The sequence below is a fragment of the Uranotaenia lowii genome, chromosome 1, assembly GCF_029784155.1.
Source record: "Uranotaenia lowii strain MFRU-FL chromosome 1, ASM2978415v1, whole genome shotgun sequence".
In the NCBI taxonomy this organism is placed as follows: Eukaryota; Metazoa; Arthropoda; class Insecta; order Diptera; family Culicidae; genus Uranotaenia; species Uranotaenia lowii.
The window spans coordinates 42,588,286-42,610,024 of NC_073691.1; the positions used below are offsets into that span (position 1 = coordinate 42,588,286).

Below are 21,739 nucleotides of genomic sequence, written 5' to 3' on the forward strand. Positions count from 1 at the left end.
TATCCTTGGTTCCAGCACTGCCTACCGCTTCGGCAGCCCCAGTGCCTGGAAAAGCTGCTCCATCAGCTCTCACCGATAGAACCGGAACGTTTCGATACTTTTAAGGACAGAAGTTTTTAATCGATCCAATTTTAAATGATTTGATCCTCGGGAAAACTTCTCCGGGCTGTGCGACTCACACGGGCTCTTGAAACTTGAAATTACTATCCCACTTTTGAAGGTAGTAGGATGCCGATAATACCAAGTTCGGTTTCAAGTCTTTATTATTTGACATCTTGAAGTGATCTGCCACCTAAACATTCTAGGATTTATCTAGGCCTACCTGATCCTTACAATATGCTGGAATTTGGACTTGAAACTCAGTAAGCCGATGAGCGCTTAAGCGCAGACTTGGTCTCCTATCTCGGGTACAGACTTCGATAAAGGTCCGGATGGAAATTATGACCAGAGGCCCCAGGTGGACTTTATGGCGTAGGGGTACATAGCATCTAGAGTCGACCAATTGCACCCATGGACCCAGAGTAGCATAACTACTGAGGGGACGCGGTGGCTCGCCGTGCCTTGGAATGCAATTCGTAAAAAAGATTTACCACCTGGGTAATCAACTTATAAAAAAAGTACCGTGAAAGCTGTACTTTCAGCTCTAACCATAGCACCCGGATCATTTCCTGTTTCTTGACGATTCTGGATAAGCTCCAACAAACTCTTTATATCGTCAAATCCAGAGAAATTGAACTTCCGGCATCTCCGGCTCCACCACTGCCTGCCATCGGAACAGCACTGATAAGGTAGCAGCGCCAGTATTTGCCCAAGTAACCATAAGCCCTGAAAATAGCACTAATTCTGCTCTAGCGTCAGCTATAGAGGATCAAATGCATCTTATTAGGCCTGTGAGACAGGTTTGGCGAAATTAACTGCTGTTTAAGTGCAGAAACTGGTTTAACCTAGGGTTGCCATCCGTCCCGCAAAAGCGGGACATGTCCAAACTCCCATAACGATTTTTTTTTTTGCCACAGCTGTAAATGCCCTGCCAAATCACAAATTTAAATTTGGATGGAACACCCCTCTGAGTCGTTGCCAAGTAAAATTTTTGACCTGAGATTTGCCCGAAATCAGCCTTGACATAGGTTTTATCGTCCATCAGAAGACACCCGTCGAACTTGGTCAGTAACTGGTCGCATACGATTTGATTACTTCCCGGAGTCGAATTCTTCTCACGGTACTATGGGCAGCACCGAAAATTCTGGCCAAACCACGGTCCAACAGATTGGAATTCCTCTTAATCGTCTTCAAAATCTTACCTCGCAGTTTCCGGTTAACAGTTCCACTTCGACGATTGGCTTGAGGCTTCCGAATCGTCGTCAATATTTCCTCATACCGTTTGATAACGCGCGATGCTGTATTTCTGGGCAATTTCAGCTGTTTAACTAACCTAGATGCAGACCGCAATAGATTTTCCAAATAACTGTGCACAATTTTTTCCCTTCTTTTGGCTTCCATGTTGATTGTTTACAAAGAACAGTCGATTTGCGGAATGTCAAAAATACAAACGTGAATTCGTCCACCAGGAGCGCCTCAATATGAGCAAAAGTTTGTTCCAATTCTTAATGAAGAAAGCTTGAGTTTTATAAAGATTAGAAAATCTTAAAAACATTTTTTTTATATTTTCATCACATGTGTTGCAACAAACCGGTCGCATACTGTCGCCAAGCACAAAGTTCATTGATTGTTATAGGCCGTTCCTTTCACTGCGTCCAATGCAATGCAGCCCGCCAGAAACCACGTGTTCCACCTTTGGAATTTCCTACCTCAGCTGCAGGAATGCATTGCAAAGCTTGTCTCGTTCCCCCTATTTGAGCTCAGCACGTTATAAGAATTTCATTGATGAAGCCTCTGACAGACGGGAAAGAGCAGCAGCAAAAACCCCAAAAAATCGGGTTCGCTGATCCTTCTTTACCCTCTCGCTTAAGCTTCCATTCAAGTTTGGCCCCATCGTCATAACTTAAGAAAAAAAAAAAAGGGGGGAGAGAGCTTTGGGGAATCTCTTTCTTAACTTGGGTAAAGTAGAGGTTGTCTCGCGTCGCGGTTGCTCAGCTGCTTCTCAAACATGATTTTTCTAGAGGTTTCAGTTCCGTGAGAACGAGCGTTCAGATAAGAGCTGCTTAGGAGGTGTCTCGAACCGAGTTCGATTCGATACCTTGATATCGGTGAAGTGTAGATAGAAGAAAAAAAAACCAACAAACGCTAGCGCGCTAGCTAATCGAAAGTGTTATCACTTATCAGCTGGCAGCCAGCAGCCTTTCTGGGTTGTTGTTTGATCTAACGGTAGTTTATCAATTAAATTGAAGGCGGCAGCGACGAAGAAAACGCGATGCTTAGATAGTGAAAGAAGGTTTTTCGGGGTGGGTATCTACTAGCCCTATCGCTAGTACGTGAGATCTTGAGGCGCAGATATTGAAGGAATACACTCGGTGTCATCTGGCTTAGCACGCGGAAATCTCAAGCTCAAAATGTTGAGGCGTTGTTTCTAAAGCTCTTTGAAGTGAACTCGTCCCGTGTCCGGCTAGCGTCGTCCGAAAGGTGTCAATTGGTCGGTCAAATAAAAAGGAAGAAAAAAAAATCCCCTGCGCGTGTTGAATTTCGCAAACCAACGCAAAGAATAACCTTCTATGGAAGATAGCTGCGCGTCTTAAGCTCAGATGACAAATCGACACCGCACAATCCAGACCACGACAAAGGAAAGGAGTTCAAAAATCTAAACCTATATTCGCGAGTGTTTTTGTATTGAATGATCGATCCACCGGGTGAACAACAATGTGGTAGTTGCCTTTTTTGGAAGGACCAGGAAAGTTCAACTAGTGTGACCTTACATTAGTTTCTTAAACTTTGCCTTAATCTTCGTCCGATGTCTGGAGGCCTTTGGCTACCGGATTAAGAGTTGCATGGACTGCCTGCTGTCAAGGAGAAATATCCGTTTGCTCTCTTCTCGACGTGTAATCGATCGAAGACCCGGAGATTGCGGGTGACTCAGTGTCAGTAAAATCCATGCCGAGGCGTGCGTGCTAATCGATGCGTCAAAAATTGCGGTTTTCGAACGTACAGTTGCTAATTTGTTGTTCCAGTGATCCATCTCGTGCCCAATTGTGACGAAATTGGGCAACCCGACGTCATCGTCAGCCAGGCCTCGTGGCTTCCTAAATTTTAGTTACTAAGCCACTTCGGATCAGTTGATTCAGTCGTGTCCGGACCTCCTGAGAATATAGTGATCACGCTTTATTTGAGAAGAAAAAAAAGAATCAAAATAAAACGGCCTACTACTAGAAAATAGGCTTCCAGTGACCCGACATTAATCTTTGAGGAAATTCAAACCGAGACATCGCATCGGGATCTTTCCTATTGGTGGTACCTGTCTGGTGGCTCGTAGCTCCTACTTAGTAGACAGGAACTTCCACATAGTCGTTTGACGGGTTTTTCGTCGTCGTGAGCTATCCGCGGGTAGAAATGAAGGTCACCATCGTCGTGAGACTCCGTGGCTTGTCGCTGTTGCTGCCGTTGATCTTAGCAGGTAAGTTTTCTACCTTGTTTGTTGCTATTTTTATACTTTGTGGGCTTGTCAGCCGGAGTCACAGCCTTCTGTTGAGAGGCTGGTCTCCTCAGCTTTCCGTTAACTTAAATGGCACAGTGTACAAAAGTGATTAAGAACAAACGCTACAAATTTCACGTTTGTGTAACCCAAGGGATTTTTATAATCGTAAGGCCGTTCAATGACAAGTGTGTTAGGTCATTTTACTTATTCTTTTGATATTTATTTGATGCTGACCTCTAAATAAGGCGATGATCATCTAGAATCTGGGCAGTTACAAACGTGTGTACCTATTTTAAAAACTATTCATTTGATCGAAAAACTTTCTATGAAGGAAATGAAGGTGTTGATATGATTTTTAATGTACAAATGTAAAAAAAATTAGCGTTGATGACAGGCAATACTCTTAATTTATCATAAAAACACTTTTTCATGTCATGTATTGATCTATTATTTTTACCACAGAAGCAAAACCTTTGTAAAATTATGATATTTTTCAAAAATTGGAATCTGGTAGGATCCTTTTCATGAGTAGGCATCTCGTAGAATTTGAGCTCTTAAATTCGGTTTTAACATACATTTCTTTGTCCATCAGAACACATCTGTCACAGATTGCGGCTGCTACAACACTTTTTGCCTGCCGGAAACTGATTTACTGCATAGTTCAGGAGTCTGCATTCAGTTATCCCTAATAACCATAGACTTTTTACCATAGTTCCACTCCGATCCTTGGTTTGAACTTCGTGAACATCCTAGAGTGGCTCTTTAAACTTCTTCACCATTTGGGCCAAAAAAATCAATATTTCATGAATTATCAAGTCAACAATGAAGAATTTAAAAATCAGTTATTTAAAAATCTGAAAAAAATAGCCAGATAGTCCTTTTTATAACCAACACAATGCTACTAAAGTTTTGCATATCCGAGTTCTAGTAACGTTAGCTATCACCGAAATTAAGTGCCCTCATAATATATTTTTTTATAACAAATTTTGATTTGTTTTGTACAATTTTATAGCTGTTTTTTTTTCATATTTTAGTTTATTAATTATCACTTTTCATTTAAAGTAGAGCTTAAATTCCAACCAGTTTTCGTCACGTTTTTTTTTATTTTAAATTTTCTCTTTCATGTTGTTGTTTCTCATCATATAATTTCACAATTTCATTTTTTTCTTTTTTTTAACTGTCTTGAACAATTTTAATTTATTTTAAATTTTATTTCACCATGTGAGCTATTTGATTTTTTCATGATTTTTTTAAACAACTTAATAATATATTGAATCAAAGCTTGTACATTTTTTCTTCAGTGTAAATCAGTTTTAAAACACATCCTTTTTTAATGTTTGTTCATCTCCAGTTTCTCTTTTCTAAATCCTCGATTTTTCACTTTAAAACTCTTTAAATTTTCTTTTTTTTCTATTCTCTTTTTTAATTCCGCCTTCTCACCTAAATTTCACAGTTAATCAATAATTCAACTTCGCCTTTCCATCGAAGTCAAATATTGAAATCAAAGAACTTTGCCTTCCCATCAAAGTCCATTCAATGCTATTTAACTTTTTTTTTTCAGAAGCTTCGCCTTTCCATCGAAGCTCCTTTACTTATGAAATATCTTTTTTTTTTCTCATCAATGCATCATTCAAATTCTTATCGAAGTCATTTGTTTTCAAAATCACCAACTTGAATCTAGTTTTTTTTTCTATTTTTTATAATTTGACTATTTTTTTTAATTCGGAAATAAGCTTCTAAAATTTCATTTCAAATTGAATTTGATTCACCTTTTTTCACTTAATCTGAGGAGCCACGACAACGCCAATGTTCGGATTCTTCGACACTGAACAGAAATTCACTCGTAAAATACACATGATTTTTCACTTAAAAACAAGGATCCAGTGATTTTCTTCCATTCAAGTGCGACATATATGTACATTTCACTTGGCAGTCACTTAAATTGTATTCATCCACATTCACTTCAGTCGTCACTTGAATTTGTAGTGAGAAAAAAATATTCTCTTCCCCATCACTTGAATTTTAACTGAATGTCGGGTTGTAATTGTGTTTATTTTCAGAGTTCAAAATGGCAAATTCTAAACAGCAGCGTTTAAAGCTTATGCTGGATTTTCCCAATACTTTACTAGGCGATTTTGGCGGTAGTTTGTGTTAAACGTGATGTAAGGAAAAGTTTTTTAAAGCTTTAGGTGTTCTATGAATGTTCTTTTATTTAAAAACGCGAGAGATAATTAACTTGAAACTCACTTAGAAATTCAGATAAATTTCACTCGAACGTCATAGTGTAATCACTTGAATAACGCCCGTTACCAGTGATGCCAATGTGCCTGATTTTTAGGATTTGCCAGATTTTTGAAGAACTACCCTGATAACCTGATAAGCATCGTTTTTTCCCTGATTTTTGGAAATAAGCCTGATTTTTTGGTTTTTACAGAAAATTTGTACAGATCCGTTCGAAACTCAATAGAAATGCTGTCTTCACTCCAACATTGAACTCAATAACTTCACATTCTGTTGGATTCAAATTTTCTATCAATGTTTTAAAACTGGTTTAGAAGATTTTGGCGTCGTGAACTCGAATTTTTTGTCAGATTTTGTCTATCGCATCCAGTTTTACTGATTAGGCTTTTAAAAAAACAGTTTTATGATAAATCAATCATTGATATAGTTTTATTATTTTTTACCGCTTTGTTGGAGACTGCAAAGCATTTTAACTTATATTACTTTGAAAAATATCTACAATTCATTTTGGTTTGAAATTTCATCGGAATTTTGTTTCAACAGTCTTTGGGAAAGTTGATTATTGCGTAAAAACTTTAATTTTTAAAATCATGTTTTGTTCTATAGTTGCTATTTATTGCGAAACTCCTTATGAAAAGCTGGACGTTTCACGGTTAAACATATCACGTTTTTGTCCAACAATCAGCCAATTGCATGATCTTCAAAATAATAAGTATGGAAACGAAATAAATGATTGATTTATGTTTCAAAGTCAGCAACTTAGGCAAATGTACTTTTTATAAAAATTAATTGACTAGAGGATTAACATGAATGAACATTTCTACAGAAATCGGAATTTTTGTTTCAAGTTTCTAAAACTGTTCTTGTGTATCTTTTGCTAAGAAAACTTTTGCAATTTGCCACATTTAAGCTTAACTTTGCGAGAACTACTATGAAGAATTTTTGCAAAAAAAAACTTTGATAAGTATCTGAAATAGTAAAGTTCGAATATAACAAGTCCAAAAAGGTAGATTTTCAAACAACTGCCGAATCTCATGTTTGAAAAACACGCTATTTTTCGTTAGTTAAACGTTTGAATGCTCGTCAATCTTTGACATGAAATATGAATAAAAGGTAAAGGGTGATACGGTCAAAATTTGGTCAATATCAACTTGACGTATTTCTTTCAATTTTGCATTTAAAAAACCTGAACACCCCTAATTTTGAAGGTGTGTGTGTGTGTAGAATGTTGCTCCTATTTTGATTTTGGAATTCACTTTTCAGTTGTCAAAATGCCGTCCAAGGAAGAAGAGCAGCGTATCAAAATTTTGCTCGCGCATCGCGAAAATTCGAGCTACTCGCACGCAAAGCTGGCAAAATCGCTAAAAGTTGCCAACTCAACCGTTACAAATGTAATTAAAGTGTTTGGGGAACGTTTGTCGACAGCCAGGAAGTCTGGATCGGGAGGAAATCGAAAACCGGAAGCCGCTGAGACGACAAAGAGAGTTGCCGGTAGTTTCAAGCGAAACCCTAACCTCTCTCTCCGACATGCCGCAAATAAGCTGGGTGTATCGTCTACAACCGTGCATCGAGCCAAAAAACGAGCCGGACTATCGACTTACAAGAAGGTAGTGACTCCAAATCGCGATGATAAACAAAATACGACGACCAAAGCGCGATCCCGGAGGCTGTACACGACGATGCTGACGAAGTTTGACTGCGTGGTAATGGACGACGAAACCTACGTCAAAGCCGACTACAAGCAGCTTCCGGGACAGAAGTTTTATACGGCAAAAGGAAGGGGAAAGGTAGCAGATATTTTCAAGCACATGAAACTGTCGAAGTTGGCGAAGAAATGTCTGGTTTGGCAAGCCATCTGGACCTGTGGCTTAAAAAGCAGCATTTTCATAGCTTCCGGGACTGTCAATCAAGAAATTTACGTGAAAGAGTGTTTGAATAAACGTCTGCTGCCTTTCCTGAAGAAACACGGTTTTTCCGTACTATTTTGGCCGGATTTGGCATCTTGCCATTACGGTAAAAAGGCCATGGAGTGGTCCGCCGCCAACAACGTGCAGGTGGTTCCCAAGGACAAGAACCCTCTTAACACGCCTGAGCTCCGCCCAATTGAGAAATACTGGGCTATTGTCAAGCGGAACCTAAAGAAGACCAAAAAATTGCTAAGGACGAGCAGCAGTTCAAGGCAAACTGGCTTTCTGCGGCGAAGAAGGTGGACAAGGTGGCTGTACAAAATCTGATGGCAGGGGTTAAGCGTAAGGCCCGGCAATTCGGATTTGGAAAAGCGGAAGCGTCCATTACCAGGGGGCTCAATTGAGCCTTTTGGTGTGGGGGAGTGTGGTGGGCCGCTACAAAAAAAAAAAAAAAAAAAAAAAAAAGCCTAACTGAATATTTTTCCAGAATTTTATACAACGATTTCACCGATTTACACGCGTTTTCCCTTGACCAAATTTTGACCGTATCATCCTTTATCAATAAATTATCCTCTGTCTGCTTTGTCTACTCTGTTTTTGTTTTATTTAAAACTCAGATTCGGTATTTTATTTTTGTGGTTCAAATCCAGGCGGTAGTTCAGCATTTTAAGAAAAAAGATCTATTGTTTTCATTTTTTGTTACTTCTGTGTATGTTTTCTTTTCAATTCGTCTTGTTTTATGTCTATTTGCGGAAAAATTTCGTTGGACATTTCTAGCGAAGTACGATTTTGATCGGAAGAAAATTACTAATCGGTGATTGCGCTGATGCCAAGTTCCGTGCACGTGATTCACTACGTACGTGCTTCAAGTGGAATTCCAATCAAGGTAGTTTTGTCGCAAATCTCTACTTTTTTTTTTGTTTCGATTATAGTCGTTTTACCATGTTTATGGCATTCGCGACTTTATCAACGTTGCAGTTGGCGGATCGTTATTGAAAAACTTATCCGGTACAACTGTGTTCGATGTTTGCTCTTGGGCTCGAACTCACGGACATCGGCTCAGGAGACAACAGATTTGCCAACTGAGCTATATCACAAGCCCGTCGCAAATCTCTACCGATATAAACTGTAAGAGCAAGTCTGACACTGTGGCACATTTTGAAAATTTCACCATGTAAAATTGTTTTCAAAATCTTTGGGCGTTGTATTCTTTTACAGCACTGTTTCTATTTAAGCCATATGTGGAAGATATATTGCTATTTTTGCATCAAAGCATGCGAAAATAGGACACGTGTTGTAAAAAAAACTTGAAGGTCGCAGATCTTGAAAATGTTTGTGCATGGTAAAGTTTTCAAAATGTGCTGAAAGTGTCAAAATTTCTACCACTTTATCCCAACACCAGTGAACTGGCTCTAAGAACTGTAACTGAATCGATGATTGATTCAGCATTCAAGACATGGCATCGTGAAATTTCTTACATTTTATCTACTGATATTTTCCCTTTTTTTCTTCGCTTGATAACTCTAACCTTTTATCCGTATAATCGAGTGGAGATTATTGAATGCAACAAAGTTAGAAAGCTGAACCTGTATGTATTTAGCGAAGCAACTTTTCAGTGATCAAAGATTGAGTTTAGCTAATTCTCTTTGTCTTTTTTCGATGCCATAATATTTATTTATTTGTTATGCAAATTATTTAATCGCAAAAACCGGCTGCGGCTTCCAGATGTTGAGCTTCCAAGCGCGCCAGTAGGTCTGGCAGTAGTTTCGAGCCAAAGGTGAGACGTTGACTTCATAAGACTCTCAAAACACGTTTTCACGCGATGGGACATGATATTTCAATAGAAAGGCATCATGTATTTACTGTGATTGGAAACTTAAAAATGTACCTTCTTTTAAATCGATTTGAAAATTTTTTAAAATATTTAACTTCGATAAGCTGATGAAACCTCCAATTAAAAAATAGTTTAGTAATAAGGCAAATCACAAGATTAGAAACCCCCACCTGACCTGTTTTTAATGATAATCACAGCTCATTACTCAGAGAGCCTGAAGATTATCACCTGCCAATAAACTGATCGGAATTTCCTGAAGGGCTTTGTCGATAATCAATCAACTTTGTTTTGTCTGAGGTATCAGATTAGTCAGAGATCGCTTCACTGAAATATGACAAAAAAGTTACCCTGAATAGGAACATTTTTTTCCTGTCATTTTTGTATTTGTTTCAAGCGTTACTCAATTTGGAAGTGTCCATCATTGATGAAAAATTGTGGCCTCCCACTACCCAGCCCAGGACATGGTCTACCAAGGAAAGATTTCACGCAGTAAAAGGTCGCTACAGTCGACTGAGTCGATTTTGGGTCATTTTTTAATGTCTCAAACCTTGGGATCTTAAGAGCTTCGTTATGATTCAGAACTTATTCATGATTTTTTTGGCTGAATTTTTAAGTAGCTTTTGGGTTAAAAAGTGTCTTAATCTGTTTTCATATATGAAATTGAGAAATGTTGTTAAAATGTGTTAACACTTTATTAAAGTCGATGAACTTTCTACAGTTTGTTTGGTAAATTTTACTACCTTAGCACTAGGCGTCCATGTTATGAGACTATGATGGCCAGTATCTCACAAATAAAACCTTCAGCCCACAGAAAGAGTACTATATATGCTGTGAACGGAATTCGATCTCATGACCATTGGCGTAGAAAACTTCAAGACTCCACTACGCCACACGGCCTGCGGCCTTTATATAAACAAGACTTTTTGGTTTTCAACGATAAACTAAAAGAAATTCAAGCCGCCCTCAGGTTTGTGATGCTCGTTACGAGAAAAATAAGCGCCACATGGATATTCGATTGAAGAAAAAACAATATGAATGATATGTGTACAGACTCTGAAAATTCAAATAAAACAAATCAATCAAAGCGACGAAATAAATCAATCTTCTCTCTCCCGTGTCAATTTGATTTCTTCCAGGATTTATCAGCTGCAGTCCACTGGCCAGTTCCGCAGATAAGTCGCCTTCGGACCGGGAGGATGCGACGACGCCAGCCAGTGATTCGGTGCCTCCGCTGATTTTCCCCCGGGACAGTACCGTGTACAAAATAGCGGAAAATGACACCGCCCTGAGGATTCTGCAGGCACGATCGGCTGAACCGGCCGCCACAACTGCCACCGTCACGGAACCGGTGAGTAATCTCGCTCGACTCCTGTCATGTATGTAGTTATAAAGAGGGTTTTTGTTTGAGAGGTAACGTCATAGAAAAGACCGGTGGCAAACGAACGGCTCAATTATTCGATTTTGCTGACTGGGGCAGTGAATAAATAGAAGATTCTTCATCAAGAGCTGAGCTAACTGAAGTCAATATACGATCAGCAGCGTCTCGCGTGAAATAACCTGAGGCTTGACCGGAGATCACACTGGTTGATGGAGGATTTCTCTGGAAGCACTTAAATAGTAGATCTCGTTATTGGCTTGGATGGCGGTCGGTCGGTCAGTCGAACCGGAGAGGCTAATAGCGATTTTTTGTCGTTCTAGATTTGCTATAATTGTTTGTTAATTATAATAATAAATAAGGCCTGGTTGACGTTTGCTGTCGGTTACCGCCACTAGTTTGTCTTCTCCGGTAGCAAGTTCCATTCGACTGGTCTCGATTTTGATATAGGTTCAAGTGATGATTGATCAATTAGCATTCAACAAAGATGATCAACTAATAACCGTTACGTTACATTGTTTTTTTTTGGTAAATTTGGTATTAAAATAGAGCTTGTATCCCATTTACCCGAAAACGTTTGCCATGTTTGCAAATGCACATAACTTCGTTACATTTCTCCTGAAATTATAAAATAGCAAATCACACATTGAAATTTAAACAGATTTTCAAATAAATTATTTGAAACAAAAATTATGCTACAAAATTGTTATTGTTTGTGCTAATTTTTTAAATGGTGTTCTCTTGGTCATTGGAGGTCATTTTGACAACGGAAGAGCTAAACCTGTGGCAAAAATAGGGGTTTACATTTTTTCCAAATATTCTGCTATGGGATTTAGGCCTCTTAGAAGTTAAGCACTTTTTGGTTGTTCTACCTTCTAAGGAAATCTAATGTAACGGTTTGACAGTGTTCCGAAGTATGCGTAGATTCGGTCTGAAGAGAACGAAGTAAAATTCGTTCGTGAAACGTTACAAACAAAGGCCAAGAAACGGCATTTTTTTGCCCAGCCAGTGTCCAGGGATCGCCATATTTTCCTTTTTTGAGATTGTGAGGGGATCGTTGAAATAGATCTATAATGAGGCGGACTCTGAAGATAAAAGGTGTACCAATCATGGTACAAACTCATGTGGTTTTTTATCAAGAAAGTGTAAATCCACATTCGAAACTGCCCAATGAACAGTTTTACATTTATTGAAATACTAGCTGACCCGGTGTGCTTTGCTACCCCTTTTATGGTAAAAATTAAGTTCGTTAAAGTTATCATAATCAAAATAAACTTCGTGTGAAAATAAATTCAAACATTATTCAAAAGCGCACTATTTTTCAAGGCATCTATTTTTCATAGCTTCTAAATTGTCTTGAGTCTCAACGTAACTTGAAGGTTTGTAGGTTTGAGGAGTCACCCTTTGAAAAAAATAGGATAGATCTTCAATACAATAAAAAAAGCTTTTAAATTAAAAAAAACAATCGCCCTTTTAATGCGGGGTAAATGTGCACATAATCAAAAAGTGTGCTAAACTTTATTAAAACACTAAGACATTGTTTTTGTTAATCATTTGTATGTTACGTTACATTTATTGAATATAAGAGTCTTCATTCGTGAAGATGAGAAGCGTCTGTCAATACAATATATCATTAAATTATGTTAAAAAATTTTTGTCTATCTGATAAATCATCTCATTATGCCAAAACGCTTACGTTTATCAATTTTAAACAAAAGTTTCGAGGATTGTTAAAATTTTGCCAATTTTTGTATGGACTCCCTACCCCTTTCTGGATTCGCAAGGGTTTAAAAGAATTATAGAAACCATTTCCGGTCTTGAAAACGGCTACACACTAAATTTAACCTTGATCAAGTTCTGTCAAATTTTCCATAATTTTGTAGTGGAGCCTCCTCTTTTTAAATTCAAAGAGGTTTGAAAGTATTATGGAAAGCATTCTTGGTCTTGAAAATAGCAACAAACAAAATTTCAAGTTGATCGGTTCAGTGTTTTTCGGAAATTGTTCAAATTGTTGTCATATTTTTATTGTTTTTTTATCTTACATATAAATTTCAAATTGGATTGCTTCAGTTTTTGAGTCTATAGGGAACAGACAGACAAACATTCATTTTTATTGATATAGAAGAAAGATGAGTGCCCTCATTATTTAAATGGAAAGAGTCTTTCAATACAAAATTTCATGTAATAAAATCAAAACCTGAAACAAATCAATAAATCATCTCATCGTGTTTTTTTTCTTGTTTTCTTGTTTTTTTAAAGCTGGAATTTATGAAAATCGATTGATCAGTTTTTCAGCACTCAGTCGGAATGAATAACTAGAAGAAGTCTATTTATTGTTTACTGTTCAGTGCACTGTTTGTTTTTTTTTTTTTGACCCTCAAGGCCCCCCAGCAGCGGTAAAGAGCACTTTGAAAGCCACTACAATTTTAGTCAATATGTTCCTAACAGGTTTGAAGTATTTTTAAATCCAACATGTAGGCTCATTATTACATTCAAATATCTCGTACCGGTACCACGTACTTTAAACAGTAGGAGGAAAAAAAACATTCGCCAAAATTTCCCCTTTCAAATTTTTAATGCTTAGCCAGCTTTGATTTGCTATCCAGTACACGTGAATTCTGGATGGTTGCTTCTATCTAATGCCCGGCCCATGGTGATGGTGAAAATAACCCCGCCAAAGGAAACGAAAATTGATTGACAAAATGGGTGCCATGACTTTTGGTTCGTGAGAATAAAAACAAAAGTTGTATGGGAGCCCCTCCTCCCTTAAGTCGGAGCGGTTTGTAACTATTATAGAAACCATCTCCGGCCCCAAAAACTCTCAGATGCCAAGTTTCACGATGATCGGTTCAGTAGTTTCCGAGTCTATAGGGAACAGACAGACGGACAAACATTCATTTTTATATATGTAGAAGATATAGATTAGAACTTAGAAAAAGTCCCCCAAGAAGATGCCAATTTTTTTTCATGAAGCTCTAACAAATATGGCTACTTATGGTACAGCTCAGTCAGTCAAGCCCAAAAATAAACATCGAACACAACAATATAACTGAATAAAATTTAATATTAATTTATTAAGTTAGAATATAAATTAAATGTTAAATAACATTTCCAGCAGAGTTTCACCTGATGTTTAAATACACTTTCTTTTATCAACAAAAATTATCAATAATAGTTCTTCATTTAAAAAACTAACCACTGTGAATAAAGTTTTTAATTTTTTTTTCAGGAAACAAGTTTTTTTAAATGAATTAATATATTTATGATTTTCACCAGGTTTGTGTTTCTAAACTGACTCTGATTGAATTTCAAAATTAAATTTTGAATTATTTAAGAATCAAAGTTATGAAATTGCGATCTTCTTTTTGATTCCTAAATCAAATTCTTATATTGATATTTTGATCTTGATTATAAAATTTAAATTCGAGCTGAATCTGAAAACGAATTTTAAATTTTAATTCCGAGTCTGAATTATCCAATTTGAACCTTAATATAAAATCTGAATCTTAATTCCTGATAAGAAGTTCAAAGTTTTCTCAAGAATCCGGCCAATATCCAGGCAATTGTCGAAATTATTCCATAAAAATCAAGAAGAAAACAATTAAAAATTGATTTTTTTTATTGGAACCAATCAGTCGATTTAGAATTATATTTCAGGCTTCCGAAAATTCGTTCTTGTTATTTTGACAAAATTTGTTTAAAGAAGTTTTTGGACGCAAGATACGTAATTCTATGGACTCAATTTAAATTTTTGTTTAATTTTGCAGGTAAGGTGAAAAATCCAAAAAAACTTATTGGAGTCTGTTAGACTTGTTGGGGTCTAAATTTTGGAATTCAATATTCGGGACAGAATTACTGTCAAAAAGAGAGAAATCTTTTGAAAAACTGTTGCAAAATTTGAGACCTAAGATGAGATTTACAATTTTTCGACAAAGTTCTAAATCGAGATAGTAACTCTTGACTAATTTTAATTGTTCATCAAAATTTGATTAAGAATTTAAAATTTTATGTTTAGCAAAAATCATTTCGCTGGCTTGGTTTAGGCAGTAGCAACAATTGACGATGTGGAATTCGTTCTACTGAGCCACTCCGCAGGTTATAGAATCCGAAATATTTAAGTGATGATGATGGAATGAATTATGAAAAACAAGAGAATGGATGTGTGTAGTCAGTCAAGCTAAGCTAATATGACTGCATTTAACAGAAATTCAACAAACAAATTTTCTTGTCAGGTGGAAAATGTTTTCAGAATGCATTTTGCCATTTGGACGTGAATGAGGAATTTATATTCACCAATTTTCCAAGGGTTTTTAACGTGGAAATCAATTCAAAATTAATCTTTCAACCATCTCCTATCTATTCTACTCAGTTTTACAAGCATAAAATGTAGATTATACAGTCGAGTTTGTGACGAATATAAACATTTATTTTCATGTCCACGTTCTCAAGAGGTGTATATGAACATTAAATTAAAAAAAAAAAAAAAGAATAGCTTTGGAAATGTTTGTTACCCCTTCATTGTCCAATTCTCAAATATTCAATTCGGTTAAAGTAGGTACTTGCTATGAAGATTGATTAGAAATCAAAGATGTGCTCATTGTTTCATGAGACCCATAGCTACTTATAGCTTTCTTGCCCAAGTAACAGTTCAAGTTTTATTCCAACCTCAACAGTCCGCTTAAGACTATTTCCTAAAGCTACTTTATAAGCCAAAGCGCATTCTACGCTATTAGCACAACTACTTTAAAGCTAACATATGGCCAAAAGGGCCCATTTTGTTAACGTTTTTAAAGCTTATTCTATACGCTATAATAAAACATCCAACAGAATAGTTTTATTCGACCTTGCTCTTGTAAGACTATCCACAGCTCCTTTAAAACTACGTCAAGGAATCTGATAGGAATTTTACTGTGTGAGCTTTACTGTGAAATTTGATAGATACTCTACTGTGGGAGCTTTCTGTTCCGTTTTTTCTCGTGTTATCACTTCCTCTCCCAAACATTTGGTGATTGGTGATGGTTGCATTTAAATTATTTTGAAAATTTTTTCATTTTCATTTTTAATATGTCTTAGCATAAAACTTCCTGCAACCTCAGATTTCTGGTGAAACATATACGAAATAGCATCAAAACATATGCGCGCCTCAAAGAAAATCAAGGTTGAATTAAAAAATAATAATTTAAGTAACATTTAAATTTGCTCAAATTATGCAATTTTTGTTTTGCATTGAAATTCATTATCTATACAACAAATAGTACCGCAAACATTGTCAAATTTGTTGAAAATGTCTAGTTTTTAGTTTTATAATATTATTTCCAGCAAGATGGCGTCAGTAAATTCGATTCAATTTCACAATCAACATGGCGTTCAGTAAGTTAATGTTGAACATCTTAAGGCAGTTTTGAAACAGTTTTGAAATTGTTTTTTTTTGCCGGTTTGAAAAATGTTGTGTTTTATTTCAATTTCAATTTCAACAAACAGTTTTAAAATGGTTTTAAGAGACCTTGAATCACAACTTCGTTTGACGGTTCTCTAAATGGAATACACGCTCATGATGGATTCATCCATTTTTGAGTAAGATAAGTTTGTCGCAATAAATGAGATCATTTCGATTTGTTGCTTGGCAAAAGGCATTCATGAAACTTTTCGTTTTGTTTCCTTTTGACTATGATTAGAGGATGGTCAATTACCTTTAAATAACAAGTAAGTATTGATATCAAATAATCACAGACTGTTTAGAAATAGATCATTTTCTGTAATCAAAAGCCTGGCCTTAAAGCTTAATAACAACCCGTATAATTGAAGATTATAACCAAACGATTGATGAATGATGATGATGAACCGCAATAACACGTTTAGCAAACGATTATAGAAATAGTGAAATACATTGCCTGAATCGTGAATTCCGAAATAATTGTATTTTGAATATGTAGTTAGCCCGAATAGAAAAGTAAGGTGAAAAAACCATGAATTCCATTTTCATTCCACCGTGGGTTTTATGGTTGATAATATGAATATCATGGAATCATGGTATTGAAACCATGAATGCATTGTCAAATTCAATGTTTTTGACTATAATATTCATGGTTTCGGCAAAAATTACCATGAAAAAAGGGGGTTGTTAAGCAACTTAACCATGAAAAAATCAACTTTTTTCCATACATTTGAAAACACAAAACTATAAAGTTGATGGTTATTTGATCATCCAGTTGGTCTAATAGGAACTGTGAAATTTATTGTCTTCCAATGAATTTTCATTGTTATTTAATATGTGTTGACCGTATAATTTCATGGTTGACAATTATTCATGTTTTGATAGATAGGAGGGTTTTCGGATAATTTTTACAAATTTAAAATTTTAATCGATACTTTTATTAAAACAAATTTAATTACATTTTACTTTTTCACTTTACCTCTTTCTGGAATAGATAGAAGAGATTTTTGCTTGTTTTTTCCATGCATGTTTGGATGCCTGGGCAAAAAAATTGACTCCATCCTCATCCGACCGCCGCAATATTCTTGTTCGATGTATCCGGCTGGACCGACTTTGTATCAGCTCCTAGAACAAAAGAAACAAAAATTGTAATTAAAAAAGGACAAAATGAGTTTTGCAAAGTACTCACCGAAGGAATTTTGGTTTTAAAATTGTCGACCACAAAAACTGTCCGGATAAATGGCGCGTAAACAAAATCTGAACACGAAAAATTTATTTTAGCCTCCAGGTTGAAAAACGATTACACGAAAAATTGAAAGTAGGTTTAAAAATCAAAAACTTATCAATATTTGTTTTGGTTTGGATTTTCTTTTTACCATAAAGTTCAATGTAAAAATAAAAATCATAAGATAATTGCTGTTATACCATGCATCTGATAGATTCGGCAACTGTGAAGCGTCATGAATTGACGATACATTTCACGGTTACTTTGAAAACCATGGAGGTTTCAAAATTTTAGAAGGTTGCTAAAGATTTTGAAATTAGGATGAAGTTTATTGTTAAATTGAATAATACCGTTGGGTTATGGTATTAATCATGGTCTTTGCTATTCGGGAGGTTATGTAACTGTTAAAAACTGTTAAAACAGTTGTATGGGAGAACTTTTCTGCAAACAGTATGCTAACGATTTAGGTAACGATATTATTAATAGTATGCAACATATAAAACTATAATGGTTATTGTTGCAATAGGAAGCGATAAAACGATTTTATAAAACGTGCATCGGATATTTTGCTTACGATAATCTAAACTACGTTACGCTTCAAATAAATCTTAATTTTCAATGATCGGCCATTGCTAGTAGTCTTCATCCTATTCATCATGATCACTATTTATATCATCTGAAACTTGTTGAGGCAGATTAAAGTATAGAATGAGCATTTTCACTTGTAATAAAGCTCAATTTCTCCGTCTTTGTTGAGAAGAAGCCGGTGGCTACAGTCTTCTAGAACTTTTCAAGAGTGGTTGATCCGGAAAGAATTTTGTTAACTCTTGATTGGATGACGTAATTATAGATTAACTTCGTATTGAGAGACAGGGACGGATAAATAAAACAAGTACTTTATTCGGGATACTTGTAAATTAATTGTCTTATACATTTATTCTTATCGATTCTAAAAAAAAACGTTCATTCACAGTGTGCTTTTATTCGAACCCTAAGAATTGAGCGAATATCGATTTGCGGTTGTTTTGAAATTTGAATGCGGATACAACAAATTTGATTTTAATTTTCAGATAATTTATATCATTTTGATAGCACGTTTTTCTCAATTTTGAGTGATAATCCTTTAAAAACAGGTTATGCTATCTCAAAAAGAGGTAAACAAGTTTAAGCGTGTATACGTTCTTCTCGATTGTCAAATCATCTGTCACTTAGTTTTATGATGCCTACATCCAATGTTCCAAAAAAACAGTTTTTCCACTTGGCTTGAACGCTAGTTTTAAAAGCGCATTGAGCGCATTATTAAAACTGGAACAAAGCTCTAATCAAAACAGGAAAGTATGTGCTTTATTAAATCTTTGGCAATACTTTTGCAACATTATTACAACACTCTTAAGATAGGGTTTTATTCAAGCTTTAGCTAAATTTTCAGGGCTCTTTTAGAACACACGTTTAATGAAGCATTTCCTATGTTACAATAAAACCGTTTTAAAAATTGGATACCATCGAAAATTCTTCATACAACAATATTAAAACTCAAAAAGCCAATTGGCTTGATCTGTGTTACTTGGGTTGGACATTGTTTCACGTCAAAATTTCTGAACCGCCATAAAATGGCAACTAAAGTTTACACAACAACAAACTTTAGCAAAATGGAAACATCAATCAAAAAGGTTTAAATAAAAATTTTGGATGGATGAGGTCTCTTAGAACTTTTTTCCTAATTTCTGAGGGTAGGGTAGAAAATTTTTGACATTTCAACACCAAAGTTCTATGAGTACAAAAAGTGTAAACGTGCCCTGTTAGTATGTGTACCGCTTTCCTAATTAAAGAAGATCAACGTTCAATAAGAACTTGGTTCAATTATGTTTTGGTTGGATTTGATACCTCATCCCGTAAAGAAATTTAAAAAAAACGTGTGGTGGTATGCCACGAACAACGTCCAAGTGGTTATCCAAGAACACGAATCTTTTGAAAATAGCTTTTTTTAATGACAATGACAAATCTAATTATTATCAGTCACACATTGTTTTCGACCGACAGACACTTTCAATTTGAAAACACCTCCACGTGGCCGGCACCTTTACTCATGATTTGTTAAGAAGAATCACAACTTGGCGAATATTGTAGCCTTGATTGTGCTGATCATCTTCTTTCCAATAAATAAATAAATGGATAAATTTTCGAATATTGTATAAATGTTTATATGAATTGGAACAATCAACAAATGGTGAACTGTTTGTTTAAATAATAGAAATAACGATGAATTTCATTGTAAAAATCGATTATAATCGTTGAGGGATCAGTCCAATCACCAGCGAACATTCCACAGCTCCGTGAAAGCGGCATGTTCTTTTTTATCATGAGAAAAAAAACATAAATATTTATCACGCTCCACAAGATGATCGTGTAGCCCCTGCAGCTAGATAGTAGACATTACGGATGACCGCGCCGCACTGGTCCCGCATTATTCCATAATAATGCGCCTAATTGACCAATTATGAGGGAAGCCTTTTGTTGGGTCGTGTTGTTGTAGGTTCAGAAAAGTAGGTACCGATGTACTCGGTCCAAGTTTCTTGAATGAGAAAACAAACTCGAATGGCCAACTAACTAGTGCGAACTTCGTTAGATACGTCAGAAATATGATTTAGAGCACTGTTTTGCTTGGGGGATAACTTGAGTTTACTCTATGTTGTAACCACTTCTAACGACTACTGTTGTGACTCAGAGATCATTCTAAAATTAATTTTCTTTTCAATCTACAGATCGACACAGTTAAGCAAATCAATCTCAACATCGGAAACGAATTAAACTCCAGTTTAGACACGTTGAACGTCAATGGGTCGACAACTACGGCACCGATCGATGGGTACGATGAAGAAGACGACGATGATGACGACGACTACAGTGACGAGGACGATCTGGACGACGATGTGGAAAGCGTTCAACCAGTGGATCCCAACCGAGAGGAAGGACTGGAGGAACAATATGGGTATGTGTCCTATGAGTTGTTGTAGCAAATTTGGAAGGCATTTTCCTAACCATTTTTTCCTTCTTGCAGAGACAAGAGTCACTATCCGTTCGTGATCGACAACAGCAGCATCGAAATGACAGCCATGCGGCAGGAACACGTCTGGATCATAATGGTGGGCGCCATCATCGTTGCGGCAGTTGCACTCTACATTGGCATGACTCTTTACAGAAATCGACTGGAGTATGTTAACAGAACCATAACCCCTTGTAAAGTCATAACTTTTAAAACTTATCAATTCTGTTTTAGAAGACGTTACGGAATGAGACAACGCTTGGTCACAGAAGACGATTACTACACTAATAACGATGTAGGTATAGCATCTATTGTTACCCTATCTGGAAGTTCGATAGCACACAAGTTCAATTTCATGTTTTTGTTTTCATAACATTTCAGATTTAATACTCATGACGCCCGGCAGACGGCAATCGAGCGACAATCAGCCATCATTATTCCGACCGGAACCTGGTGATCATTCCCGGAGCCGTTGTTTGAGAGCGCAAACTAAGAATAGCCAAAACTCAGTCCGTATGGAGGAACCCCGTCTTTGAGATTACCTTTCGAAGCCATGGGTGTAAATAGTCGTTGATCCTCACTAAAATTAATCAGATTAACTGTAGCGTAAATGGAGATTGAAACAAACAAAACAAAACTAAAAATGCCATATTAACGGTCATACGGTCGCGACGAGAATAGCCTCATATTTCTCCTTCTAAAGGCAGGTTAATGTACAGGTTAGTTCTATCGTTTTTTTTTCTATTTCCTTCGTTTAATTTAGACAATCGTAGCTAGATAACCGTTTTAGAGAAGTCCTCAGTGAAAAGAGAAGTTCCAGTAATAGTGTGTAAAAACATCAATATTTTACTTTGTGAATTAACTACATGTAAGAAAGTCTGTGATATTAAGTGAATTTGGTTTCGGTGTTGAGTTATTTATTGCAGAAAAAGTCCTTTGGCAACGTTAAAATGTACATAAGGGTGCCCTTTAGCTATATGGCACTTTTTAAAAGCCTCAATTTTACAAGTTCCACCTTTTGAATTTAAAGCAAAATTAGAAACTGTACCCAATTTCCCTCAAATTGAATAACTCTTAGGCGACCTACAAACGCC

General features: G+C 36.2%; 1 protein-coding gene across 2 annotated transcripts; it reads left to right on the top strand.

The window, feature by feature from the left end:
* The first annotated feature begins 2,143 nt into the window (after positions 1 to 2,143).
* LOC129754722 (uncharacterized) lies at positions 2,144 to 21,540 on the top strand. 2 transcript variants are annotated; one of them, XM_055750939.1, is made up of 6 exons: positions 2,144 to 3,565; positions 10,705 to 10,916; positions 20,365 to 20,591; positions 20,661 to 20,813; positions 20,880 to 20,940; positions 21,027 to 21,540. In XM_055750939.1, exons 1-6 carry the CDS (start codon positions 3,502 to 3,504, stop codon positions 21,030 to 21,032), a joined length of 723 nt encoding a protein of 240 aa, XP_055606914.1. In that variant the 5' UTR covers positions 2,144 to 3,501; the 3' UTR covers positions 21,033 to 21,540. The 2 variants fall into 2 exon arrangements, with proteins under 2 accessions (XP_055606914.1, XP_055606921.1); XM_055750946.1 differs by having other exon boundaries at positions 20,883 to 20,940.
* Positions 21,541 to 21,739: the final 199 nt, after the last annotated feature.

What these genes read in the sequence shown, in the direction of transcription:
- LOC129754722 (XM_055750939.1), top strand. Translation starts at nt 3,502, where the DNA reads ATGAAGGTCACCATCGTCGTGAGACTCCGTGGCTTGTCGCTGTTGCTG. An exon ending in CTGCCACCGTCACGGAACCG is followed by an intron (nt 10,917 to 20,364) that starts GTGAGTAATCTC and finishes TTCAATCTACAG; the next exon opens with ATCGACACAGTTAAGCAAAT. An exon ending in GGACTGGAGGAACAATATGG is followed by an intron (nt 20,592 to 20,660) that starts GTATGTGTCCTA and finishes TCCTTCTTGCAG; the next exon opens with AGACAAGAGTCACTATCCGT.